Raw genomic sequence first — 25,011 nt, forward strand, 5'->3', positions numbered from 1 at the left:
AGATCAAGTTGGATAGTTAAAGACAACTTTAATATGTTGACTTTTATAATAAGTTCTCTTATATTAAGCATATATTTAAAGTTTCGAAAATTTATTACATGTTTTACTAACTAAAGTTACCAATTTTTATTAAAAAATATTATCAAATTATTATAATTGTATTGTATGAATATGTTTAAATAGAAGAATTTGGTTCAATTATATAGTATAAACATCAAAGTTAAAATCTTAATTCATTTAACTAATGTTTAAATAGGGATATAGTGACATTATATAATTTGGAACAAAATAAATTCGATGAGTTAACCTCCTGTAAACGGTGTAAATTAATATTTAAATATTGAACTTCACTAGTTGCATGACAAGAAGATGATGGAATTCACTAGAATTTACAGTTTGATAAGTAAAAAAAATAAATAAATTGGAATTTACATCTTCTAAACCAAGACAAGTATGTATATGTAAATTGATAAGGTAAATAAATAATCACTTTTAAATTACACGTATCATAAAAAAAAAAATGAGAAATGCTAGAGAGTGATAGAATTTGTGATATTTTTTAGTCATTATCAATATTTTTAATGGTATGAGATGGCATCTAATAATGTAGTATTAATTATTTTGGAAAAGTCTAGAAACCAGCAACTTTGTTAAATTCTGTCCAGCATGTAACCAGAAAAAAAAATGAACCATTAGATGAAATTTCATACCAATTTCACACCATTAAAACCATCATTAATGTCTATTTGATGGCTACAAATTACAAAAGTTGCTAGCCCCTAACATTCATCGATTATTTTTTCAAAAAGAATACTTCTAATACAAGATATTAGTTAATTTTGTAGAAACTAATTACACCATTAGGGAAAAAAAATCCTAAAAATTAACAAATTATTGGAGATGAACATTGAAAGACAGCGTGCATGTTTGACTATCCCATATCATATGTGAATTGTGAAGGGCGAATCAGGCATCATTATGGTGCTTTCTATGACCCATAATAATTAAACTAAATTAATTTTTATATAATTTTGTCCACTTGTGAGTTTAGTGTGGCTACAAGTAAGAGAGTCGGAGAGATAGAGAGAGAAAGAGAGAAAGAGAGAGAGAGGAAGAAGAGCGCCGCTGGTGGTTGGCGGTTGTTGCGATGGCAACCCTTTCCTCCATCCTCTTCTCTTCCTCTCTTTCTCTTTCCCCCCGCCACCACCTTCATCTTTCACCCACGCGCTTTCCCCTCTCTTTCTCCTCTCTACGCTGCACCTCAAAACCTGCAAAATCCCGAACTCCCCTTTTGGTCCTTGCTTCCTCAACCCCTTCCTACGAAAATTCCAGCTCCAAAAGGTTCTCCAAGGTACCTTTTCACTCTTCATCCTCTAAATTGTTCCCGTGCCTTCCTTAATTCCTTTCCTTTTGGGGATTATTATTTATAGCTGCATGCTTCTATGTCTAAACCTACATATTTGTATGTATTTATGCTTTGGCCCTCTCTTGTTGGAGTGGGAATTTGATTAGGGAGTTCGAAGTTTTATGTAATATACTTTCTGCTTTTCTGAATTTAGCTATTGTGTTCAGGAAAGCATTGTTCTTCGGGAAGATATGTAATTGATTGCTGAATCTTGCATGTTCTTGTTTGCTAGTTTCAGTGAAAAGAAACATTTATATTTTGTATTGTTGATGTAAGACTATAAATTGGATTACTTAGCAATAGTGTTGTTCAGTAATGATTTTCAAATATAATAGTGAGCTTGATTTGATAATGGAATGTCATTCTTGTAGAAATCGCTTCTTTCGGAGTTGATACAAGATATAGAACCTCTGGATGTCAGCCACATCCAGAAAGATGTTTCACCAACTACAGCGGATGCCATGAAAAGGACGATATCCGGTATGCTGGGTTTACTTCCATCTGATCAGTTTCATGTTATCATTGAGGCCTTGTGGGAGCCCCTCTCTAAGTTACTGATTTCTTCAATGATGACTGGGTAAGTTCATTGTGTCTGTGTCAATTGCCAAAAGCTTTGCTATATTTGTTGTCGTTCAGGATGCTTATTGGTCTGTTATCTTCTTGTAGTTGTTTACACACTACACTTTTAATGTAAATTGTGTTCTCTTAAGCCTTGTAATTGGTTTCTCCTCTTCACTAGGTTGTTTATATTAATGGACAAGCCGTGTGGAGAAGGGAGAGAATATAGATGTCCCAACTATATAATTGCATGAATGTACGTTTATTTATGTCCTCGAATTTTGTTGGAACTTCTGAGTAGTATTATCCTTTCTTGTATGATCAAGTTATATTTATCCAAATTTGAGTATATTTGAGAAGCATTTATTTTGTTTGTTGCAGGTACACACTGCGCAATGCTGAATATAGGCTTTGTCTTGAGAAAAACCTTGATATGTATGAAAGTGATACAGAAAAGCCAAAGGCAGAAAGTACTGGGCTTGACTTACAAGGATTGCTACATGACAGTGTAAATGTAATGGACTTCTGCACAAAGAATAATTTGTCTTCCAATGTTGAAAATCTTCATGAGGATATTGATCTTCAAGACCTAGGTGAAATGTCTGCCGAAGCTCAACAGTATATCTCCAATTTGCAATCTCGTTTGTCTTCCATTAAAAAGGTATGTTCTAAAATTGAGAATCCTACTTTGATAGTAGAAAGGGTTCAAGCTTGAGATTCCTAATTTGCAATGCTCTCTTTACTTGGTATTTTCTTTCTATTTATTTAATTTTCGGGGAACATTTGTGAAGGAACTCCATGAAGTGAAAAGGAAAAGTGCTGCACTTCAGATGCAACAATTCGTCGGAGAAGAAAAGAATGATTTACTGGATTACTTGAGATCTCTTCAACCGGAACAGGTTTTGCCTCTTTGAGTGAAGTTCTTAGCTGTTGCATTTCTATTTGGCCCTGGTTTCCCATCCTAGCATTTGTTTTCATTTATTTATTGAAAATCTCTAAAGGAGAAAAGTTTGGAATTTTGTGAAATTTTACTGTTTTCTTTGTTATGTCATGCATCTGTTGCTTATTTGCATGTTTTTGTCATTTTAAGTAATGTATATTTTGTTTTCTTTTAATACAACATCTCATATAATTTGGAACTTCTATGCTATTTAAAATTCATATCTTTTCCATCAAAACGTTGAAATTTCCAAGGATTTGACAAATTTAAATATCCATTCAAACATTTGAATAAGCAAGTTCTCTTGCATTCCTCATCATATTTGACATCACTAGTTTGTGCACAACTATTTCATTCAACTTTGTTTTCAAATTATAGTAGTAATTTAATTGGGTATGTGTGTGGCTAATGAGCAGGTTGCTCAGCTATCAGAATTTACATCCTCAGATTTGAAGGACACCATCCTCTCTGTTGTCCATGGTCTCCTTGCTACCCTTTCTCCTAGAATGCATTCTAGACCTTCAACTATGTCAGAGAATGCAACAGTTGGAGCAGCAAATGCTGGGAGTGAGGATTGTGCTGAAGTTATTGAGAACTCTTCGCTTCAATTCCAGCCAGCTATTTCATTAACTCGGGACTACCTTGCCCGCTTACTCTTTTGGTTAGTTTCTTTTTTCTGATTTTGATTATATACCTTCATTCTCTGTATATGTCTTAGTATTAGTTATATGCTAGAATGAATTTTAATGATGGTCAAAAGCAAAATAGAATTTACTATGAAGCTCAAAAGATTATTTACAAATTGCAATATTTAATACAAGGGATTCTGTATTGCAGTTCTCTGATGATGCTAATGTGATAAACGAACTAACCTTATCTTTCTAACCCATTCCCCTCTTGAATGAAGGTGCATGCTTTTGGGACACTACCTTAGAGGCCTTGAGTACCGAATGGAGTTGATGGAACTACTATCCTTGACGAGTGATGCTGATAATGATTCCTCTGGAAGTGAACAAATTGCTTGAATGCTGGTCAAATTTTGGTATCTTGCTATGTGTATAGACGTGTGGTTTCCGCACGTTTTTTGCATTCCAGCATGATGAGATTACAACAGAGACGCAATTTAAAGTTAGTGGAAACATCATTGCTCGCTACTGTAGAACACAAATCTTGCTTCGCTGTGGGCTGGTGATTATATCATAGAATATGGAAATGTTGTGACCAAGGAGCATGATATGCAAGATGGAGCTCATTATTTTTATCAGATCATGTGGTTAAAATGAAAAGGTTTAGCTGATCAAGAATTTTAGTGAATATATAACTAATTAATCCATTTTCACTTTAACTACAAGGTCGTTGGCTATACACTAGAGACATCTATACCAAAGTACTTAAAACATGTTCACATAATAAAAAGGGCAATTTACTGAAATAAATATTATGGCCTCCAAATTTATCAGAATACACATTTTGCAAAATGGATATCGAAATGCATTTTTTTCATGAACTATGTAAACCGCGACAGGGGTTTTGTTTTTAGTTGAACATTTTTCTAACCTGGACTTTCAACTTTTAACATAGTTTTCACTAGTTTAGGTGCTTCACTCATGTCTGACATCTCATCAGTGGAAAGCCTCTGACGCTTAACGACCAAGGTGTGGTTTTTGTTTTTTTATATAAATAAATAAAATAAAATGATTATTTTTTTAAATATAAAATGGAATTGCACATCATTTCAGTCATGGTGCCTGTGAATTGGAGATTGAAATCATCTTTTTATATCTGCCCAGAAATGAGACGCCTACAAAATAGAGCAGCGACCATTTTTCTGCTGTCGCAAGCGAAATGACTTCCATTAGAATATTAGGATAAATAAGGAATGATCATATTAAAAGGAATGATCATATTAAATCTTCCTACTTAAACAATAATAAGCTTGAATGTTTCACAAAAAAAGGAAAGTGGGTTGTTAAAAACAGGTTTAGATTTTGCTTTTCATTTTCATTTTTTAAAAATAATTTTTATTTTCAATTTTTAACATTTAAATTTTTTTTTTAAAAAAATACCTTATTTTTAAATGTTGAAAATAATAAAAATATATTCAGCTGGTCTATTTTTAAAATATATTTTTTAATATTTTAAAATATAAAATTATATTTTTATTAAATGTATGTTTTTAGTTATTTAATTTTTTTATTAAGTTCATAATTTATTTTTATATAATATCAAACATGAAATACATTTGTTGAATTTATAGTCAATTTAGTTCTAAAATTTAGGATTGAAAAAGTATATTTGTTAAATTTTTTTATTTAGTACTGAGTACGTATTACCTGAATTAAAAGAGTTATGGTAAATAATAGATTAACTTACTAGTCTTATTTTTTAATGGTTGACTTATATAAATTCAATTAATTATTTTAAGATTGTAATTTATTTCATATTTGATATTATATAAAAATAAATTATTCTTAAACTTGAAATAAGAATCAAGAGCATCATTGAGATTCCATTGATCAAATGACAGAGAACTTAGCCAATGAAATAAGCTAATAATTAGAGAAGGCATAACCTGAAAAAAATAAAAACAAAACTAAATAAATACTCTAAAAAAATTGATCTTTTGATAAAATTGAAACAAAATAATAAAAAAGGTCGTTGAAAAAATCAACAAAAAATATATATATAAAAAAAGAGAAAGTGAAATAACATGAGAATTGGAGAGCATGATGGGAGAATCAAGCAATGATGTAGGACTAATGCCAGGGCTACAGTGATGCAGAGTGATGCAGAACAAGAAAAGTGGTTTATGAAAGTTTGCAATTCACACATAAAACACGACACCCTATTACAATTTACATAGTTTATAAAAAAAATACATTTCGATATCCACTTTGTAAAATGTGTATTTTGATAAATTCAGTAAATTGCTCTAATAAAAATAAAATAAACTAAAAATAGAAAAAAGCATAAGCTCACATGCCCCAAGTTCCAAAAACAAATTATCCAGCAAAACTTCAAAATTATTGTTACATATGCTCATTATCCACTAACAAAGCATATGCTCATTATCCATTAGGAGTTGTTAAAGGGAAGGATGTGGTTACGGAATCATTGGCTCCTCACGTGCCTGATGGTCTTGTTAATGAGGCATGCATGGATGATGGAGAGGGCTGGCAACAAGTGCTGCGTAAGAAAAAATTTACAATGGGCCAGTCATCAGGTTTGAAGGACCAAGATGGAAAGCAGCACAAGTTTGGTTCGAGAAGAGTTCCAAGGCCCAATTTGCATGGTGATGGAGGCAAATCAACTGGCATTAGGATGGGGAAGCAAGAAAAACATGAAATTGCGCCATCTCCATCGCGCAGAACTCCTGCACGTCGTGGAATTTCTCTACGGAAGCGTCCTCGGCCTTCCTCCTTGCAGAACTCGCCAGTTGATAAAAATGGTGGCACAACGGAGGAAACCTTAGTAGATGGAAGCATGGCAAATGCAGTGTCAGGGGGTCCAAAGGTGGCAATTATTGAGGATCAGAGTGTGCCAGTACCGCAGGACAAACCACCTATTGAGGTTGGTGATTCTGTTTAGAGTTTATGTTCTTATTTATTCTGTCCCTATTATTTATGGATAGTTTAAATATGATTGTTTGGAATATTAGGGGTGCTTCTAATAAGTTAGCCCGGGTGCATTGTAAGGAACTTGTTAGGAAATTTAGACCTGTTTTCTTTATTGTGGTTGAAACTCACTCCCCTTTTCAGCATTTAAAATTATTTTGGGAAAGGTTGGGGTATCACTCTGTTGGTATAGTAGAGGCAGAGGGGCATAAGGGAGGTATTTGGTTTCTATCCTCTATGAAGGGTGTTTGTTGTAAGTTCATTGATGCTTTTGATCAGGGTGTTACTGTTGAGGTTCACTTTGATAATTTAATTTGGAGGTGTAGTGGTATTTATGGCAGTCCTCAATTTAATAAAAGGGTTCTCCTTTGGGATTATCTTGTTGCACAATCCATGGTTTTTCAAGGACCTTGGATTGTTCTTGGTGATTTTAATGAAGTCAAATTTTCTCATGAATCTAAGGGCTGTCAATTTTCTCATCAAAGAGCAGACATGTTTGCTACTTCATTAGGGGATAGTGGTTTGTTTGATCTGAAGACTATCGGGAGGCAGTTTTCTTGGTACAGGAGGGTGAAAAATTATGTTGACGTGGCAAAAAAGCTTGATCGAGTATGTATAAATAGTAGTTGGTTATCTATCTTTCCAGAGGCTTATGCAGAAGTTTTAAATAGGCTTCAGTCTGATCATTGCCCTATTCTGGTGCGTTGTAAAGGTCGTCCTCAGCCTAAAGGGAATCGACCTTTCCGATTTGTTGCTGCTTGGGCTACTCATCCTGGGTATAAAGATATTGTGAACCAGTCATGGTGGTCTGGTAATAGAGGAATTCATGGCAAGCTTTCAGAAGTACAGAAGAATTCACTAGAGTTTAACTCGAAAGTATTTGGTAACATTTTTGTTAAGAAATGTGAATTAGAGCAGCAGATTAATTATTTACAAAAGCGTTTGGAAGTAGTGGATAGTATTTATTTGCGTCAGAAAGAGCAACAGTTGCTTGATGATTATAATAATACTCTAGTGCAAGAAGAGCTCCTATGGTTCCAAAAGTCCAGAGAGCAGTGGGTAAGGTTCGGGGATAGGAATACAAGATTCTTTCATATTCAAACTCTTGCGCGAAGGAAGCATAATAAGATTCATGGCCTTTTTCTCAAGGATGGAGTGTGGGAAACTGATCCAGAGGTTCTGAGTCAAGAAGCAGAGTCTTTCTATAAAAGCTTATTCTGTCATTTGGATGATGTTGATTTGGGTTGCCTTGGTGATGTGCCTCTTCCTTCTCTGAATGAGGAAGCTTGTAATAATCTTACGGCACCAGTTACTATGGAGGAAGTTAAAACAGCTGTTTTTCACATGAACTCTTTTAAAGCTCCAGGTCCGGATGGGTTTCAAGCTTTCTTCTTCAAAGAATATTGGGAGATCATTGGTTTTGATGTTTGGAAGATGGTTAAGCAGGCATTCTCCGGTGTTACTCTTGATCCGAGAATGTTGGAGACTTTACTGGTTCTCATTCCAAAGGTTGAATCACCGGTATCTATGAAAGATTTCAGGCCGATTAGTCTCTGCAATGTAGTTTACAAGATCATCACGAAGGTCCTTGTTAATAGGCTTCGTCCTCATCTTGCGGAGATTGTTGGCCCGCTTCAAGGAGGATTTATTCCGGGACGAGGAACTCCTGACAACATCATTATTGCTCAAGAAGTCCTCCACTTTATGAAGAAGACTAAATCAAAGAAAGGCACACTGGCCTTTAAGATTGATCTGGAGAAAGCTTATGATAGAGTTGACTGGAGGTTTTTAGCTCATACCCTTAAGAGCTTTGGTTTTCCTATTCCTACACTTAATTTGATTATGAATTGTGTCACTGCTTCTTCCTTATCTATTCTTTGGAATGGGAGTCGTCTGAATGGCTTTACTCCTAGCCGAGGTCTTAGACAAGGAGACCCTATGTCACCCTATCTTTTTGTGTTGTGTATGGAGCGACTGGCATGCTTTATTAGTCATCAGGTTGATTTGGGCTTGTGGGAGCCGGTTGCTATTTCTAGAGGGGGACCAAGAATATCCCATTTAATGTTTGCGGATGACTTGCTTCTATTCTGTAAAGCTACAAAGAGACAAGTGCAAAATGTGATGTTGGTTTTAGAGAGTTTTTGCAAAGCATCTGGGATGAAGATTAATGTGGAGAAGTCTAAAGCGCTTTGCTCCAAGAATGTCTCTGCAAGAAGGAAAGAGGTTTTCACTGGGGTATCCTCTATCAGATTTGTCCAGGATTTGGGCAAGTATCTTGGAGTTACCCTTAGCCATTCTAGGGTGACTCGTTCAGCTTTCAATGGTGTCCTGGATAAGATTCGGAGTAGGCTAGCAAGCTGGAAAGGGAGTTTACTCAATCGGGCTGGTAGACTCTGCTTGGTTAATTCTGTTGCCGCTGCTATTCCCACGTACCAGATGCAGGTCTCTATTTTTCCCAAAGGAATCATTAGTAAATTGGAGTCTATGATGAGGAATTTTCTTTGGAAAGGACAAGTTGATGGAAGAGGATTGAATCTTGTTAGTTGGAAGGTACTGGTTACTCCAAAAAAATATGGAGGTTTGGGGATTAGAGATCCTTATTGTGTAAATATTGCTCTTCTTGGGAAGCTAGTTTGGACTTTTTTCCAGCAGCCAAACAAGCTATGGGTCCAATTATTGGATGCCAAATACCGATCATCTCTATATGACTGTTTTAGTTATCCTAAGAACAAGGACTCTCCCATTTGGAGGTGTCTTTGCAAGGCTTGGAAAGTGTTGAAGGATGGGTTTGCTTGGTGTATTGGAGATTTGAACCAGAATTTTTGGTTTTCTAGCTGGAGGAGAGAAGGACGGTTATCTAATGAGATGGATTATGTCCACATTTCTGATTCGAATCTCCGGATACAGGATATTTGGTCGGTTGGTAGGTGGCATTTGGATACTCTTTATTCTCCTTTATCTCAAAATCTAAAAGATAATATTCTCTCTTACAATCCAGATGAACAAGCAGGTCCGGAAGTGGGTTGGTATTGGAGTGGGTCTGCTGCCAAAGTCTATGACTCACGCAATGGTTACTTGTGGTTGTGTAAGCAGCTGTTTGGTTGGGAGGAGAGGGAGAATTGGCTCTGGCTTTGGCGTCAGCTTGTTCCGGAAAAGCATAAATTTTTGGCTTGGTTGTGTCTTAAGGAGGCTCTTCCTACTGCAAGTTTTCGCTTTAGAAGAGGGATGTCGTCATCGGATATGTGTCCAAGATGTCTTTCTAGCCAGGAATCGGTTATACATTGTATTCGGGATTGTCCAAAAGCTCAGCTTGTCTGGCAAAGGTTGGATATTCCTTGTCATCCTTTGGATTTGAAGAACTGGTTCTTGTATCATAGCAGAGAGCACCCGTTCAAGTTCTTTTCGGGACTTTGGTGGATATGGCGAGCAAGGAATAACGACATCTTTAATCCCCATGAAACTTGGCCTCCGGAAAAAGTCATTTGTCTGGCATTAACTTCAGAAAAGGAGCTTAGAAATATTTTTGAATTACAACGTATGTCCCTTTACTCTAAATGGTTTTTGGAATCCCCCATCCATTGGTACTTTTAAGATTAATTGTGATGCTAGTTATTTTGGTTCGGGTGATAGTGTTGGTTTTGCTTGTGTTATTAGAGATTGTAATGGGAGCTGGCAAAGGGGGTGTTTGGGAATGATTGAGAGTAATAGTATTCTTCAAGGAGAATTGTTTGCTATTTGGAGAGGATATCTCTTAGCTTGGGATGTGGGTCAACGAGATGTTATTTGTGAGACAGATTGTGTGGAAGCATTTAATCTTGTTACTCAAGATGGTTTTGGGTTTATTGATCCACTGGTGCTCAAAATAAGAGATATCATGTATTGGAATTGGCGTGTTGACTTTCGTTTGATTATGAGAGATGCAAACACGGTGGCAGATACTATGGCAAAGATGGCGATGAAGTTACAACTTTCGCATGTGGAGCTTCTTTCACCTTGGGAGGAGTTTAAGAGTAGTCTTAAACGGGACTGTCCCTCTATTTAAGCAGTTCCTTGTTTTATTTTTTTTGTTTTTCTTTGTTTAATTTATTTCAGTCACCAAAAAAAAAAAAAAAAACAGTGGATGTGCTAACACAAAACTAAATTGGTAATGCTAAAGAGAAAAAAAAAATCGTAAATTATGACTGTTTTTAATTAATTTTTTTTTATCGTCGTTCGTTTTCAATGCTGATCTACGCAAGATTGTTGAAGGTTGGGGTTAGATTACAGCAGGAACAACTACCAAAAGTTATGTTATCCATCATATTTTTGTATGTTTTTTAGGCTAATTTTTTTTTTATATTGGTTAAATATATGTGTAATACATTGTTATTGGAAAATTAGGTATTTTTTTTATATGGTGTTTTATTCTGATTTTTTTAATGAAAAAAATAAATTACAAATCGGAGGGTCCGATTTGCTTAAAGAAAAAATTAAATTTCAAATCGGAGGGTCTAATTTGTATTTTTTTTTTAATTTGTTAAAATAAAAATCGGACGGTCCAATTTTAACATTAAAAATTTTTTATTTTCGAAATTACAAATCGGACCGTTCGATTTGTGATTGTTTGTTTAAACTTCGATTTGTGTCATCTCGTATCCAAATAAAACACCTCTCTCCTCACACCATATTGTCATACACGTTTCTCTCTCCCACATGAAAAATCAAAAGCTCGTTTTCTTAGACTATAACTGATTTTATTGTCAGAATTCTCTGTAGATACCACTCCTAGTTGATTCAAAGATTGTGACTGGCTTTGATCTTTTTCTTCAGGTGGATTAAATGAATTTTGAAACGATGTTGCCTTTAATAACCATTGCGAAGATTGTGAAGATCCCACACCTTCGAACACAAGTTGTATTCACAACGAAACCCTAGTTTGAATGCAACCAAACCGCAAATCGTACATGTATTACATTTACAATAAGTCTCCAATTGGAATGAAACCAGACCACCACCATGCATGTTCAAATTCAAGCATTTACAATTTGAACTTTCTTAACTAATTTGAATCACTTTGCATCCAAATTAATTTTGGTTTTCTTCTCAAGTATGAACTTCTGCAGCATCTCCGTGCAATCAGGTGACAAGTCTACGGCGGATCCCTTAGGGCATGGACTCAATTCATCCAAAGCTTGTAGAACCAATCAGAGGTGGCGCGGAACAAAGAAGTCGCACTTGTTGATGGTTCGGAGAATGCATTCCACTCTTCAGAGTAATTGAGATTGATGTAGTTGCAGAGGGGGCTGTAGAGGTATGAGTATACAGTTAATCAGTTGATTGGAATGAATCTAATTTGATTTGATTTGATTTGATTTTTTTTGTCAGTGTCTGATTTGATTTGAATTCGATTATATCTCATACTAATCTCACCGATCAAATTTAAATTTAAATTTAAGTTTATTCATAAGAAATTGATTGAATTTGATTCAAAAAAATTTTATTTAAATCAAATCGAGTTAATTATCTTTTATTTGACAGTTTTACGTCCTTTTAACAACAAGATAATAATAAAATTTAAGTTTAAATAAGTTTTTAAACATGTTTTTTTATTTAATCTCTTAAAGTTTGTTTTTGAACCATGAAAATTAAAAAAAAAATGATTTTAGTCTATGTTATTTGTTGGTTTCACCAATGATAGTTTGTTACCCTAAAATTTAAATAGGTTTTTCCATGCACAATAATAATGCAATTTAAATAAGTTTTAATTATTGCTATACAGTTAGCACTTTTATTTAGTCTTTAGAGGGCATCTTTTTAATTTAATTATATAATATTTTGTTAATGAAATCATATCTATTTTGAAACGCATATATAGTAATAGTATATATATGATATGATATGAAGATTTAGAAAGGATATGATCACTTTTCTTTGTGTATTTTAAAGATAAGAGTAAGCAAATAAATAACTTCCTTTTTTAAATTAAAGCTAAGCAAATAAATATAACTAACAAGCATAAATTACAAAACGTTACCAAAAAAAATAAAAAACTAACGGAATGTGGAATAATAAATAGCATAATCAATGATCATCTAGAGACTTAAAAAGATATTAAAAATAATTTTTTTTTTAATTTAAAAAACTGGTCTTCTCCACTATTCATTCCTAAATCATATTACATAAGATTGCCAACAAACTAATCTTCACTAAAGATATGAATCATATGATATCCTTGCTAAATATATATATCAACTGCATACCATGGGTAAAAGTAAAAAATAAAAAACTAAGCTAAGCCCTGTTTGATGGTTTATTGGGAAACCTTAAACTCATTATTCCCTGTTTCCCAATGGTCAGCAACAATTCTTCTCAGCCTAATGACTGGTGCTGGGTCAACACTAATCTTGCATTGGAAGACCTTGATTCTGCCATGGAAAGACTTAGCTTGTCCATCGTGTCTCAAGAAAACTCAGCAGCAGCAAATAGTGTTGACCCTCATGAATATACTTTGACTCATTCCACATTGGAGGAAGCTTCTTCTGAGCATGGGAATCGGAATGTTATGAATAACTATAATAATGGGGCCATTGTTCAAGGTGCTCTTCTTACTTCAAGCCATGACTACAACGGCTTCACTAGTACAGAACAAGAGACTCATGATGTTGAGGAATCAGTTGCACAAAGACTCCGAGGTATCAGGGGACACATGGTTACACTAGCAATGGATCAGTGGGGTTGCCGTTTTCTTCAGGCCATAATTGATAATGGCATTCCCCAAGAAATTGACATGATTCTCGACGAGGTGGAGGATCACACACACGAGCTTATGACTCATCACTTTGGTAATTACCTAATTGAGAAGTTTTTCACATCAGGAAAGCTCACTTTTTATCAATTTCAAAGGATTCTGCTTTGCGTCGTCATGGACGTACAGCAGCTCAAGCATACCTGCATGAACGACCACGGGTAAGTTCTATGTGATTTAATTTTGATTAATTAAACTTAGCTAGTTAAGGTTAAGTGCGATTTTAGTCCCTAACGTAGAGGCCGAACAAAGCCTTTTTTTACTACAAAATCGTTTCTAAGGTTTAACTTAATTTTAAAATAGTTTTTTTTTACCAAATTTTTTATTTTTATTATCAAATTATCCTTAAATAAAAAAATATAAAAGAAAAAAAAAAGGAAAAAACGGGTTAAAGACTTAAGGAAAAGGGGAAAAGGGAATCATGCTTTTGGGGGGAGGGGTGTCAGGGAAGAAGGGGAAAGGAAGGTGGAGAAGGAAAAGAAGGGGGAAGGGGATCAGCAATCTTCTTGCCCAGCTCATTGCCAGCTACGTCCCCGCGTCACGGTGTAGCTATGTCAATGGAATTAGGATCAAGCTGAGTCGTGCCGATTGGTGGAGGTGGCCGAGGGAGGAGTACGATCGCTGGAGCTTGAAGGGGAGAATGGGGAGGCGCCGCTCCAGGCCACGGCGGAGGACGGTAGCGTGAATTTCCAGGAGGTGGTGGACCGACTTGACGTCGATTAGGAGTGCGAACTTGTCTGCGTTCGGGAAGTGAGGCGGTGGTGGTGGTGGTTGGAAGTTTGGAGGTGGTGGTGGTGCCGCTGCTCTTCTTCCTCGTTAGCTCGCCGCTGCTCTTCGTCGCTGGGTTCCAATTCTGTTTCTGATTAAGTTGATTATTCTGTTTCTATTTCTGATTTGTTAATTACATTGTTAGATTGGTTGATTTGTTGATTTTGACTCTGATTATATTTTGATTGATTCCATTGTTTTTCTGTTTTTGTTTTGTTTCTGATTCTATTCTACTCTCTTCTGCTTCTCTGTTTTAGTTTTTTTATATCAATTAATTGAAATTTTGTTGTTGCTGTTGAAATTATATTGCTCTTGTGTTCTTCTACTTCTTTATTTTGATGTTGTTGTGAATCTGTGATGGAGAAGAAAAAGAACTGGGTATTACTGTAACGGAGAAGAAGAACCGGGTATTTTAGTGAAGGGGGAGAAGGGTATTTTGGTCCGAAGGATGATTTTAAAATTAAGTTAAATCTTAGAGACGATTTTGTAGTGAAAAAAAGGCCTGGGACGAAATAAATTTTCAGCCTCTACGTCAGAGACTAAAATCGTACTTAACTCTAATTAACTATAGTCATTGATAATTATAGTTGAACTGTGTTACGTTTTAGTTGTTATTATGTGGTGCAATTAGTCTGATGCATATAAGGTTGTCTGTGCAGAACTAGGGTAGCACAGAAGATGTTAACAAGTCTGAGAGATCCAGTGCATATTGCTTATACTATTAGAAGACTTATGTACATCACTGTGCCACTGCTGAAGAATGCTAATGGCGGTTATGTCATTCAACAGTGCGTGAGAGTTTTCACAGAATCGTGTCAAAAGGTAATGAAACAGTATCCTATAGATACACATGATTATATGCTACGTTTTCTTATATGATTACATGTATTGTTGCACTAGACTCAATAGGATTATCTTTTTTAATAGACCTTTAATTGAAACGGTTCTGCTATTTTAAAAATATTGTTCGTTGTTAACAAAAAAATTACAAAATATATATATATATGTACTGCTACGAAAATCCTGCTAGACTGGCTTCCACTTAAGGTATTCCTGTTTCAACACCGAAGAAATCCAACACTGGTAAACTCATATCTCAAGGGACGGAGGTACCTTAGATTAGAAGCCCATACATAAGTACTGGGACTTAGGACTGCAGGAAATAGGATAGCCACTAGGCCAGCTACTAAATACACACGCACTAAACAATATATGGTGAAAGCATCTTCTCTAGGAGAAAGAAAAAGAAATCCATAATGGCTTACAGGGCTTACCCCTACTCTTATGCTTGACTAGAAATTATGCTTGCTTAACTTGATACTTAAAGAATGAGACTTTTTTATTTTTTCTACTTTTGAAAACTTATTTCTTAGAAGTTGCATATTCTATGATTTATTGTTGTGCAGAAAGTTTGAAAAGAATATGTAAATGAACTTTTTTGTTAGGTTATTTTCGATGAAATAGCAAGGAACTGTGTAGATGTTGCAACAGATAAAAATGGGTGTTCTGTAATTCAGAAATGTATGGCCCATAGCGCGGGAGTCCCCATACTGTTACTAGTTAAAAGCATAATAATAAACTCAGAAATACTCTCAGCAGATCCATTTGGGTTAGAACTCTTCTATTGAACAGTTTGTTCTTTAACCTTAATTCCTTCATCAAATATATCTAAATCTATATTGTATAGTTTAATTTCTCTCTAAAGTTGAGTTTCTTCTTGTGACTGTAGAAACTATGTGGTGCAGTATATAATTAAAAGGAATATACTAGAGCCACCTGTAACTAAAATGATAATACTACATCTTCGCGGTCACTATGCTGAACTCTCTATGAACAGGCATGCGAGCCATGTAATAGAGGTACTGTTTAGACATTCTGAACCCACCGATGTTGACATTATTATTATGGAGCTCGTCAACAGCCCCGACTTTGTCAGTGTCCTTCGACATCCTTATGGGAATTATGTTGCTCAGAGAGCATTGCAATTTTCCACGGTATTTCTAACCTCTTTTGTTGCTACACTCACTGTTTTTTTTTTTTTGTCAAATTAACTTTATCATGGAACATTCTAGAATGGGTCTACAAGACTTATGCCGAAATATTTGTTTACTATTTACTCTTTTTTTTTTCCTTCCCTTCTGTTTGTATTGCAGGGCGTTACGAATAGAACGCTTGTACATAGAATTTTGTCAAATTACGCATATCTGCATGCCCATCCCTACGGTAAAAGGGTCCTAACATATATCAAAGGAATCAGGCGGGGTGGGTAAGGAATGGATTTATAATGTACCACATGTATGTTGTGTTTAGAGTTCTTTTAGGAAGTTTTAAGAGTTTTTTTTTTTTTTTTTTTTTTGAGTTATTGATTTATGAAAAGTAATAGTATTAATATCTGATGTAATTTTTAAAATTAAATTATAGTATTTTAGGAAATTATTTAAATGCTTATAGAGAAGTTAAAAAAAAGACTTTTCTCATAATAAAAAGTTTTTTATCATATTTTTTTAAAATAAACACTTTTAGAACTAAAAAATCAAATACAAAATAAGTTTTTTATAAATTACTCTTAATATAAGTATTTATTATTTAAACTATTTTTTTAAAAAAAAATAATTAAGTTGTCTGTTGTGGACAATTATAATGCTTGATTAAATAAGTTTTGGACACTTATATGCAGTTGTTTTTATAAAGTTGATAGTTGAGAGTCAATAGATAATTTAATAACTTTGACTAAATTGTCATGTAATAATTCTTTATTAATTTTATATAAAAACAACTGTATGTTAATTTCTATCATAGTATAAGATATTTATTTTTTGGTTTTGGTTCTTATAATTTTGTTTATGCATTAAAATTTAAAAATTATCTATATTATAGTCTCTATAGTTAGTTTATTCCATTAAGTATTGACGAAAAACATTAAACATCAACGTAGAAAGTTATCCGATAATGTAACATATAAAATTATAAAAGACAATTTTAAAATTTTATTGAACCAAAATTAAAAAACAAATATTTATAAATGCCTAAACCTTATTTAAATCCCAAACTATAGTTATAGTTATACGGCTCTAAGGTATGCGGGCGGCATGATATTTGTAAAACCTCATGCTAAGCTAGTTAGCTAATTAGCTTTTATCTGTCTGATAGAGTGATGGTTCATTTTTTTTTTCTGAGATAGTGTAAAAAACCTTGGCACGAAATGATCTCTTGGATATCATAAATACATTGACACCTGAATAATTCAATATATATATATAGGATAGGTTGGAAAATACAAGATAGGATAGGATTAGCATCATTAGTACAATTCGAATTATCTCAACAAAATTGCAGCAAAGTATGTTCTCAACAGAGCACAAGCTTCTGAGTTCTACATCTAGAACAGCATCTAGAATCATGCTGAACTCATGCAGGCATAGACACACCAAGCTGAGTGAACTCAACAGGAGGTAAATGCTATGATGCCTATTACATTGTACCTAAGTTACTAGAAAAAGTAAATAAATAATATTTAATAAATTTTAAATGATTTACTTTTTACTTTAAAAGATAAGTTAAGCAATTTAGACACCACAACAAAGCCACCATAAAATTCAGCCAACAGGAAATACAACTCATTCGGAATCCGATGAGTCTGCTGTTGAGCTCTGCCGAACACTTCTTTTAGTTTGCGCACTTGACCTTGATGAAGATTCACCCTCAAAAAAGATTACTTGAGCTTTAGCCAATCTCTCTTCCAAATCCTCTGTGCTAAATTCATCAGTCCCACCAAGTTCATCGAATCCCACCTGTTTACATGCCATTATGAGATTAAAGGGGTAAAATTATAAATGAATAGGAATTAGAGACAGGTAACTATTTCTGTCCAAAAGACCAAAAACAGTGGCATTATATATCACAACCAACACCAAGGTGGTTCAAATACATACCACATAGTCATCCACTTTGGCATTCTTAATGAGGGCAAGAGTTGGAAGAACAATGATCTTGAGCTTCTCAGCCAAAAAAGGACTCTTTTCAGCATTAATTTTCACAAAACGAGTCTCGATATGCTGCTTTGCCAATATACTCAAATGTTTATCAACCACCTGCAATGAACTGTTTCATTGAACTGTTTCTCTGGCATATAATTTGTACATTGTAGAGAATAGAAAAACTAAAAGACCATATGTAAAAGGTATAGACCTTATGAAACCACACTTGCAATTCAGCTTCAACAATGAATCATAAACGACTATCGAAAATTCGGCTCCTACGCAGCAAAATTAATAACTTATTAACTTTCGTTGATAAGAAAACTCACAAACCACCTTAGTTTCGCTATTTGGCGTTCAGTTTACAATTTTTATGCAAAACCTCGTCATTTGACAAGATAATTTGAAGGAAGGAGGGAAGAAAAAAGCGAAGGTGAAATCTTTCAGAACTAAGCTAACCGAATTCACAGTAATCTATCTCAGTTCCAACTTGTAAGATCACGATTCACGTTCAATTTTTACATACATTATCCAAATCATCATCATTTGGAAGAGAATAAAGCATTGATATGAAGTGAAGAAATTGTACCTTGCAGGGCCAGTTTTCGCGGTAGAAATGGCAGACGACGCGCTCGCTGGCCTTGACGACGGAGAAGAAGTCCTTTTCGGAAGGGATCTCGGTGTATTCGCCGTGTCCGAGGGAGATCCAACGGCTCCGCTTCTCGGCCATCTTCTTCATCTGTTGGAGGCGGCGCTCTCTCAGGGCTTCTAGGTCATCAGCGTCTAGGCGGTCGAGGGCGGCGATCTCATCGTCGATCTTGTCCTCAACGGCCTGCACCACCGTCAGCACTTGCTTCTCTATCACCTCCTCAATCTTCGTCTTATCCATCTTCTGCTTTCAAATCTCAAATCAGAACCGACCCGGCAATCGAACTGGGTCACCCCCCGACTGACCCGGTTACAATCGAACGGATGCAAGAAGCACAAGCAGAGGCGGACGGAGAGAAGAAGAACCCGATGCTCCACACCTATAACGGCGACGGTGATGAACCAGAGGACGGCGAGACTGGAAGCGTGAGAGAAATGAGACAATCCGAGAGATCGAGATCCAGGAGGGTGGCAGGGACGAACGATTTTAGTAAATGGGCTAAACGCCTAAACTTTTTTGAATTTGGAACAGAAGAAAAATCTGTAAAATAAATAATTAAATATATGTGAAACTCTTGAAAATTAAAATAGGAGGAGCAAAAAAATTAAAAGGATCAAAAGGGGAAGAAAATCGGCAGTGAAGCAGGGGAAAAATCTGAAAAACGGAACAGAGCAAGAGGGATCGAAGATGAGGATCTACCATGAAGATGAGAGGAGAACGACTGCTGCATCAAATTGATCGAAGGGGATCGCTGGTGCCGCTTGTAGCGGAAGCGCCGAGACGTTGCTGGTATTGAAGACGGATGCTTTGCTGCTCGTCTGTTGCAGGATTCCAATCTGCCAAAATGGAGATGGAGTCTGCCGCCGATTCTTATGAAACAACACTTTTGGCTTTGGATTGATTTTGTTTAGTTTCTCATGTCTACATGGCCTGGAGTTTATTTGGGCCCATTAAATTTTTTTTTCTTTTTATTAACATTTTATTTCTACAACATCTATTTAATTTAATTTTTTCATACCAAAAACAAATAGTTTTATATTCTTATGATAAGTTACACGTACTTAAATACTAATGTAGATTAATTATAATATAATCTAAAATAAATATATGTTATAAGATATATTGTGTTTAAAAAAATAATTTTAAAATGACTAAAATTTTAAAATTCTTAATAAATTTAAATCAAATTTAAAAATTAAAAATTGCTACTAAATTTTACTTAAATGATTATAATTATAATATAATAATAATATAAAATTTATAGTCGAAAATTTTAATTTAACATGCTAATTAATACAATAAGAATATAACTTAATTATTTGTATGTGTTTTTTGTGTTTATTCATTATTTTATTATAAATAATTTTTTCGAATGAATCAATAAATCAATAACTATTAAACAAACATGTTCTATAATTTTATATTATAGCAATAAATATATTCTATATTTTTTATTGTGTTAATGATTTATTGATTAGTTTTTATTGGTGTTGATGAAAGTTGTTCTATAATTTATTAATTTTATTCTAAAACAATTTTTTTAAGTTGAATTACGGTTGGACAAGTTAAATCAATAAACCAGTAAACTAACGACTAAAATCGTTTGATGATCGGTCTGATTCTCAGAATCTTAGTAAATATATATATGTAAAATTCTTATAAATATAGGTGTAAATTATTATTAATTAAATACTAAAAAATAATATTTATTGATTATATATATTATTTAATTTATTTTTAATATATATTTTATAAAAATAATTTATTTAATTGCTAATTTTTAGTATATACATAATATAACGATTAGATGGTACTGATTGAAGAATCAAATTTTCTATTCAAATACCTGAAAAGATAATTTCAACTGCGACAGAAATTTAAAAAAATTAGTTTAGAGAGTTACTTTGGATAATAACATCAATTTTTAAAAAGATCATTAGATTTTAGGTGTCCAACGATGTAATTGGGGGCATTTTTTATAAGAGAATTTATGATTATATTGCTGGAAATGGATGGGACTTCGAATGCATTGTAAATATTATGGGAGAGGACTGACGACCCATTTTCATTGTCTTAACTCTTAAAGATGCTAGAGCCAGATTTAGAAGAGAATATAGTCACGTGATTTTAAAAGTCTAATGGTTTATTTACTATTAGATCAGTTTGTACTATCTACTTAAATCTCTCGAACGATGATAAGATCGAATTTTACTTTAAGATATGGAGACGGACTGTAAATTCGTTGGCAATATGTCTACGCTGGTTCAAATTCAGCTTGATCCAATAATTTGTCGATCCACCATAAAAAGATATAACCATTTGTTGTTCTTGAAAAAGAGAATGTTCCATAGCAAAACCATAATTATGGATTTAATGTACGAGATCTTGTAGTACTTATCAATGAGGCCTTATCGATTAGTATTATATAAAAGAAATCCATTATAGATAGTAATATAATTAGATCTGCTCTTCCACTCAACACCGTTGAATCACTAAAGCCGACTTTCCCTGCTCGACGGGTGAATCTTGTAGTCAAGCTCCCTTCTGCCTTTGCACTCGGGGGCTAATCTCTATCTAACCCGAGAAAACTTTTGCATGCCTCCGTTACTTTTTGGGAGGCCTACGTCCCATAAAAATTGTCTACCTGAGACGGTCTCTTGGCCCGTAAGTCCTGGCACAAGGTTACTTTAAGATTTGAAGCCTTGAAAATTTCTAAAGAATTCGAAATTTTTGCTTGTTAGTTGCTAAGAAGGCACTGTTCACTAATGAGCTCTGTTTTAAAAAAATGTGACTTTGGATAATTTATACAATATTTATAGATTTTCATGAGTTTTTACTCTACATTTTTTCATAGCTCCAAAGTTACTCATAAAATGTAAAAGATTATAGACAAAAAGTTGAGCTCAAATAACTTTTTCACTTTATTTCTTTATTTCTGATTCTTTATTTATCGGTAAATTTATCTTTCTAATCCCATATCAAAGTAGTCTAGTGACCCCTCCTTTTTTCTAGCACTATAAATTCACGGTGTTTTCATTGGTATAAGTTTATTTTTGAAGAGATAGAGCTCTTGATGAAGGAAAAATTTATAAACTAACTCTATTTGGCCAAAGATTATCAGCTGACCCAAGCTGAATTATCCTGGATAAAGAGAAAGATGTAATTTCGTGGAGAAACAAATGCGTTGATTGTCCTCAATAAAAGACATAAAGGTGACACGTAGAGGAATCTTCAAAGATCACAAAAAAAATTCGATAGTGACATTTGTTAATCTTTGGATATTCTTTTGGATTTGGATTTGATATTGGATATGGATTTTGTTCATTTAGAAATAAAAGTTGATCAGAAATAAAATATTATAGAATAAAACGAAAACCATAATTTCCTAAACTTTATTTTTTTTTTTATAAATGATGTACAAATTTAAGTTTAGTTCCCTTAAAGTTTCATTTTATTATTTTTCTATTGCAAAATTATTTTTTGATCCTTTCGTAAAATTTAACCTAGTTTTGCTCCTAAAGTTAACTCAAAAATGATATTGGTCATCAAAATCAATTATCATAATAAAATATATATTAAAATATAAATATATATTAAAATAAATTAATTACATATATATTTATAAATACATGATAATTAATTTTTTAGTGTATTAATAATATTTTTATATGAAAAAGACGATGTAAACAAAAAATTATCCCAAACATTTATTTCTAAATATGGCAGCTTTACATGCTAGTTGCTACACGACAATGTCATTTTCACATGTGTGCACATGGACATTGTTATAAGAGACGAAAAAATTTTAAATGTACCGAAAAATACCGATATTTTAATTATTTTAACCGTTGATTTCAATTAATATATATTATATATATTTTTTATAATTCAAATCAACGTTTAAAATAATTGGAATACCGATATTTCTGATATATTTAAAACTCTTCCGATACGGAAAAATCATGTACTTTAGATCTCGACCTAGGAAGTTAACAACTCTATGTAGAATCCTAGGTATAACATTCACTATATGGTTAATTATTTGACGCGATATATTTAGCCACCCAAAATTATTGATTATTTCTTAATTTTTTCTACATAATTTTGTGTCTCTTACAATTTAAGTATAAATCAACTTACAAGTTCATTTGTCACTGATAAAGAAACTATAGTTTGGTCTGTTTGCAAATTGCAGAACATCAAACATATCATGAAGAGAAGTCAAAACCGGGAGAAAATCTTCATCAATTATTATGTCAAATAATAATTTCCATTAACATTTTTAAACAATATGTGAACAATATGAATTAATAGGATTAAAAGAGTAAATTAATTTTAAATTTAATTAGTAGTATTAAATTAGGATATAGTAAATTAATCTTAAATTTAATTAATAGCATTAAATTAGGATATAATGTATTTTTATTTGATTAATAGTTGTTCATGTTGTTCAAAATAGTCATTGTTTACTTAACATTTACTAAAAAAGTCTAGAGAGGCAACAATTTTTGTGTTTTGTGACCAACACTTAACCATCACAAGAAAAGCGAGTGATTTTCCACCATTAGATGTAATCTCACATCATTAAAAATACTATTGATCGCCAATTGATTACAAAACACAAAAGTTACCGGCTCTAACACTCCTCCTAATTTATTCCTCATAAAATGATTAAAAATCTAACATCCAACAAACATTGGCATTACTAACAAGAACACTTGGAATCAGGAGGTGACACATAAACACCAAACCATCTCAGATAACACTACTCCTACAAGCACAAAACACAAACACATACAGATACAAATAAACACTACTATTCTTATTCTAAGTGGCTTGCATGCTGTCTAATATATAATTAATTGATGAGTTCATAATTCTTCAAGGGCATTTGGGCTTTCCCTTCTTGTTAACCTTGTCCCTGTAGCAAGGGCATTCGTGCTTGTTCCCATAGGTGCCAGAAGGAACACACTTGCATTCTTGGCAGCAAATCCCACAGTACTTTAAGCACCTGTCTTTAACCCCAGCAACAGAGCACCTATTTGAGCACTTCTTCCCGCAATATGCTGCCATTGAAAGAAAAATAACTCATTCAACACCACAATAAACAAAGTAACAGATCTTGGTTAGCTACAGTGACTGTAAATCTTACATGCATCTTCGTAGGCAGTGGCTGGTTCCAACAAAGACGAGCTTAAAAGAAGAAAACAGAGCAGCAGTGTAACGAAAATAAGCTTCATTTTTTTTTTCACTCTAAGTTTGGTGGTAAATTGAAGTATGTTAGAAAGTAGAGGAATTCAGCAAATGTTGCTGGCTGGAACCTCAAGAGGGGGTGGGGGTGTGTATCAATGTTACAAGTGGATTTATTTATACTGATCCAGCTTCATACATGGCGACAAATTGTTGTAACGGAATAAAATATTTTGGTCACGGTAAAATAATAATAATAATAAAAATTCACTTTGCCCTAATTTGTACAATGTGTAATTAGATTTTATCAACTTTTTATAGCGTCTATTTTAAGATTTTTAACATCTTTCCTTCTACGTATACATAAAAAATTATAAATCAGTTATTTATATAAAATATCCATTAAAATATAAAATATCTATTGAAAAATAAAATAAATTAAATAATAAATATATTTATGTATAAATATATAATAATTAATTTAATAGTTGATTTTTTATATATAATATTTTTGTTCTTTAAATCATTATTTCTTATTAGCCCAAAAAGAAAAAAAAAAGGAAAAAGTTTACTTTAATTCTTTTTTTAATACTTTGAATCATATATATTTTAATCTCTACCTTACAAAAATGAGAGCAATTTCAAATTAAAACCCTTTTTTATGAAAAAAATTAGTTTATTTTCATTAACAATAGATAAAACCTTGGCAAATAGTAGAAGCATAATTTAAAAAAAAAATCGTTCAGGAGATCATTTTGTACAATCCAATGATTAAAAGTTACCTAAACAATTTTCATAACTTAAAAATATCATGTTCTCTTTCGAGTTCTGCTAGAGAGCCAATGGAATATTTGTATAATGTGTAGAATGGACTATTTATTTGGTCCAAGAGTTAAAAAATGAACATCATCTATACCATGTCATGAAACCACTTATCCCAAAAATTTAAGCTAATGGAAAAAAGTAACACTAATGATTATATCTCTAATACTGAATCGAACATCTTTAAACATCTATTGTACTTATTATACAACTATTCTATTGACTCCCTATACTTTCTCTTTCGGATTATAGTCAATTTACAATTATTTCTAAAGGTGTGCAGTATCACCAACTGAATTTAATT

At 33.3% G+C, this 25,011-nt stretch overlaps 4 protein-coding genes across 4 annotated transcripts; 2 read left to right on the top strand and 2 right to left on the bottom strand.

Annotated features, from left to right (window-relative positions):
* The first annotated feature begins 990 nt into the window (after nucleotides 1-990).
* LOC107618078 (MAR-binding filament-like protein) lies at nucleotides 991-4,128 on the top strand. Its single transcript, XM_016320007.3, has 6 exons — nucleotides 991-1,351; nucleotides 1,777-1,982; nucleotides 2,345-2,624; nucleotides 2,755-2,862; nucleotides 3,320-3,564; nucleotides 3,811-4,128. Exons 1-6 carry the CDS (start codon nucleotides 1,148-1,150, stop codon nucleotides 3,926-3,928), a joined length of 1,161 nt encoding a protein of 386 aa, XP_016175493.1. The 5' UTR covers nucleotides 991-1,147; the 3' UTR covers nucleotides 3,929-4,128.
* An 8,717-nt stretch (nucleotides 4,129-12,845) lies between these two features.
* LOC107618436 (pumilio homolog 12-like) lies at nucleotides 12,846-16,650 on the top strand. The gene is made up of 5 exons (XM_016320500.3): nucleotides 12,846-13,462; nucleotides 14,729-14,891; nucleotides 15,515-15,678; nucleotides 15,799-16,063; nucleotides 16,223-16,650. The coding sequence occupies exons 1-5, from the start codon at nucleotides 12,846-12,848 to the stop codon at nucleotides 16,337-16,339; spliced, it is 1,326 nt and encodes a 441-aa protein (XP_016175986.3). The 3' UTR covers nucleotides 16,340-16,650.
* A 647-nt stretch (nucleotides 16,651-17,297) lies between these two features.
* On the bottom strand, nucleotides 17,298-19,608 carry LOC107618438 (thioredoxin domain-containing protein 9 homolog). Its single transcript, XM_016320503.3, has 4 exons — nucleotides 19,395-19,608; nucleotides 18,636-19,235; nucleotides 18,002-18,160; nucleotides 17,298-17,860 (listed from the first exon to the last, which is right to left on the bottom strand). Exons 2-4 carry the CDS (start codon nucleotides 18,933-18,935, stop codon nucleotides 17,687-17,689), a joined length of 633 nt encoding a protein of 210 aa, XP_016175989.1. The 5' UTR covers nucleotides 18,936-19,235; nucleotides 19,395-19,608; the 3' UTR covers nucleotides 17,298-17,686.
* A 3,718-nt stretch (nucleotides 19,609-23,326) lies between these two features.
* Nucleotides 23,327-24,028, bottom strand: LOC107616588 (peamaclein). Its single transcript, XM_016318541.3, has 2 exons — nucleotides 23,848-24,028; nucleotides 23,327-23,761 (listed from the first exon to the last, which is right to left on the bottom strand). The coding sequence occupies exons 1-2, from the start codon at nucleotides 23,933-23,935 to the stop codon at nucleotides 23,577-23,579; spliced, it is 273 nt and encodes a 90-aa protein (XP_016174027.1). The 5' UTR covers nucleotides 23,936-24,028; the 3' UTR covers nucleotides 23,327-23,576.
* Nucleotides 24,029-25,011: the final 983 nt, after the last annotated feature.

The sequence above is a fragment of the Arachis ipaensis genome, chromosome B9, assembly GCF_059453495.1.
Source record: "Arachis ipaensis isolate K30076 ecotype BB chromosome B9, ASM5945349v1, whole genome shotgun sequence".
Classification (NCBI taxonomy): Eukaryota; Viridiplantae; Streptophyta; class Magnoliopsida; order Fabales; family Fabaceae; genus Arachis; species Arachis ipaensis.

Coding starts and splice junctions, on each gene's coding strand:
- LOC107618078 (XM_016320007.3), top strand. CDS start 1,148: ATGGCAACCCTTTCCTCCATCCTCTTCTCTTCCTCTCTTTCTCTTTCC. Junction 2,625..2,754: donor GTTTGTCTTCCATTAAAAAG/GTATGTTCTAAA, acceptor ACATTTGTGAAG/GAACTCCATGAAGTGAAAAG. Junction 2,863..3,319: donor GATCTCTTCAACCGGAACAG/GTTTTGCCTCTT, acceptor GCTAATGAGCAG/GTTGCTCAGCTATCAGAATT.
- LOC107618436 (XM_016320500.3), top strand. CDS start 12,846: ATGGTCAGCAACAATTCTTCTCAGCCTAATGACTGGTGCTGGGTCAAC. Junction 13,463..14,728: donor ACCTGCATGAACGACCACGG/GTAAGTTCTATG, acceptor TTGTCTGTGCAG/AACTAGGGTAGCACAGAAGA. Junction 14,892..15,514: donor TCACAGAATCGTGTCAAAAG/GTAATGAAACAG, acceptor CTTTTTTGTTAG/GTTATTTTCGATGAAATAGC.
- LOC107618438 (XM_016320503.3), bottom strand. CDS start 18,935: ATGGATAAGACGAAGATTGAGGAGGTGATAGAGAAGCAAGTGCTGACG. Junction 18,161..18,635: donor GCGAAAACTGGCCCTGCAAG/GTACAATTTCTT, acceptor AGTTCATTGCAG/GTGGTTGATAAACATTTGAG. Junction 17,861..18,001: donor CCAAAGTGGATGACTATGTG/GTATGTATTTGA, acceptor GCATGTAAACAG/GTGGGATTCGATGAACTTGG.
- LOC107616588 (XM_016318541.3), bottom strand. CDS start 23,935: ATGAAGCTTATTTTCGTTACACTGCTGCTCTGTTTTCTTCTTTTAAGC. Junction 23,762..23,847: donor CACTGCCTACGAAGATGCAT/GTAAGATTTACA, acceptor TTTCAATGGCAG/CATATTGCGGGAAGAAGTGC.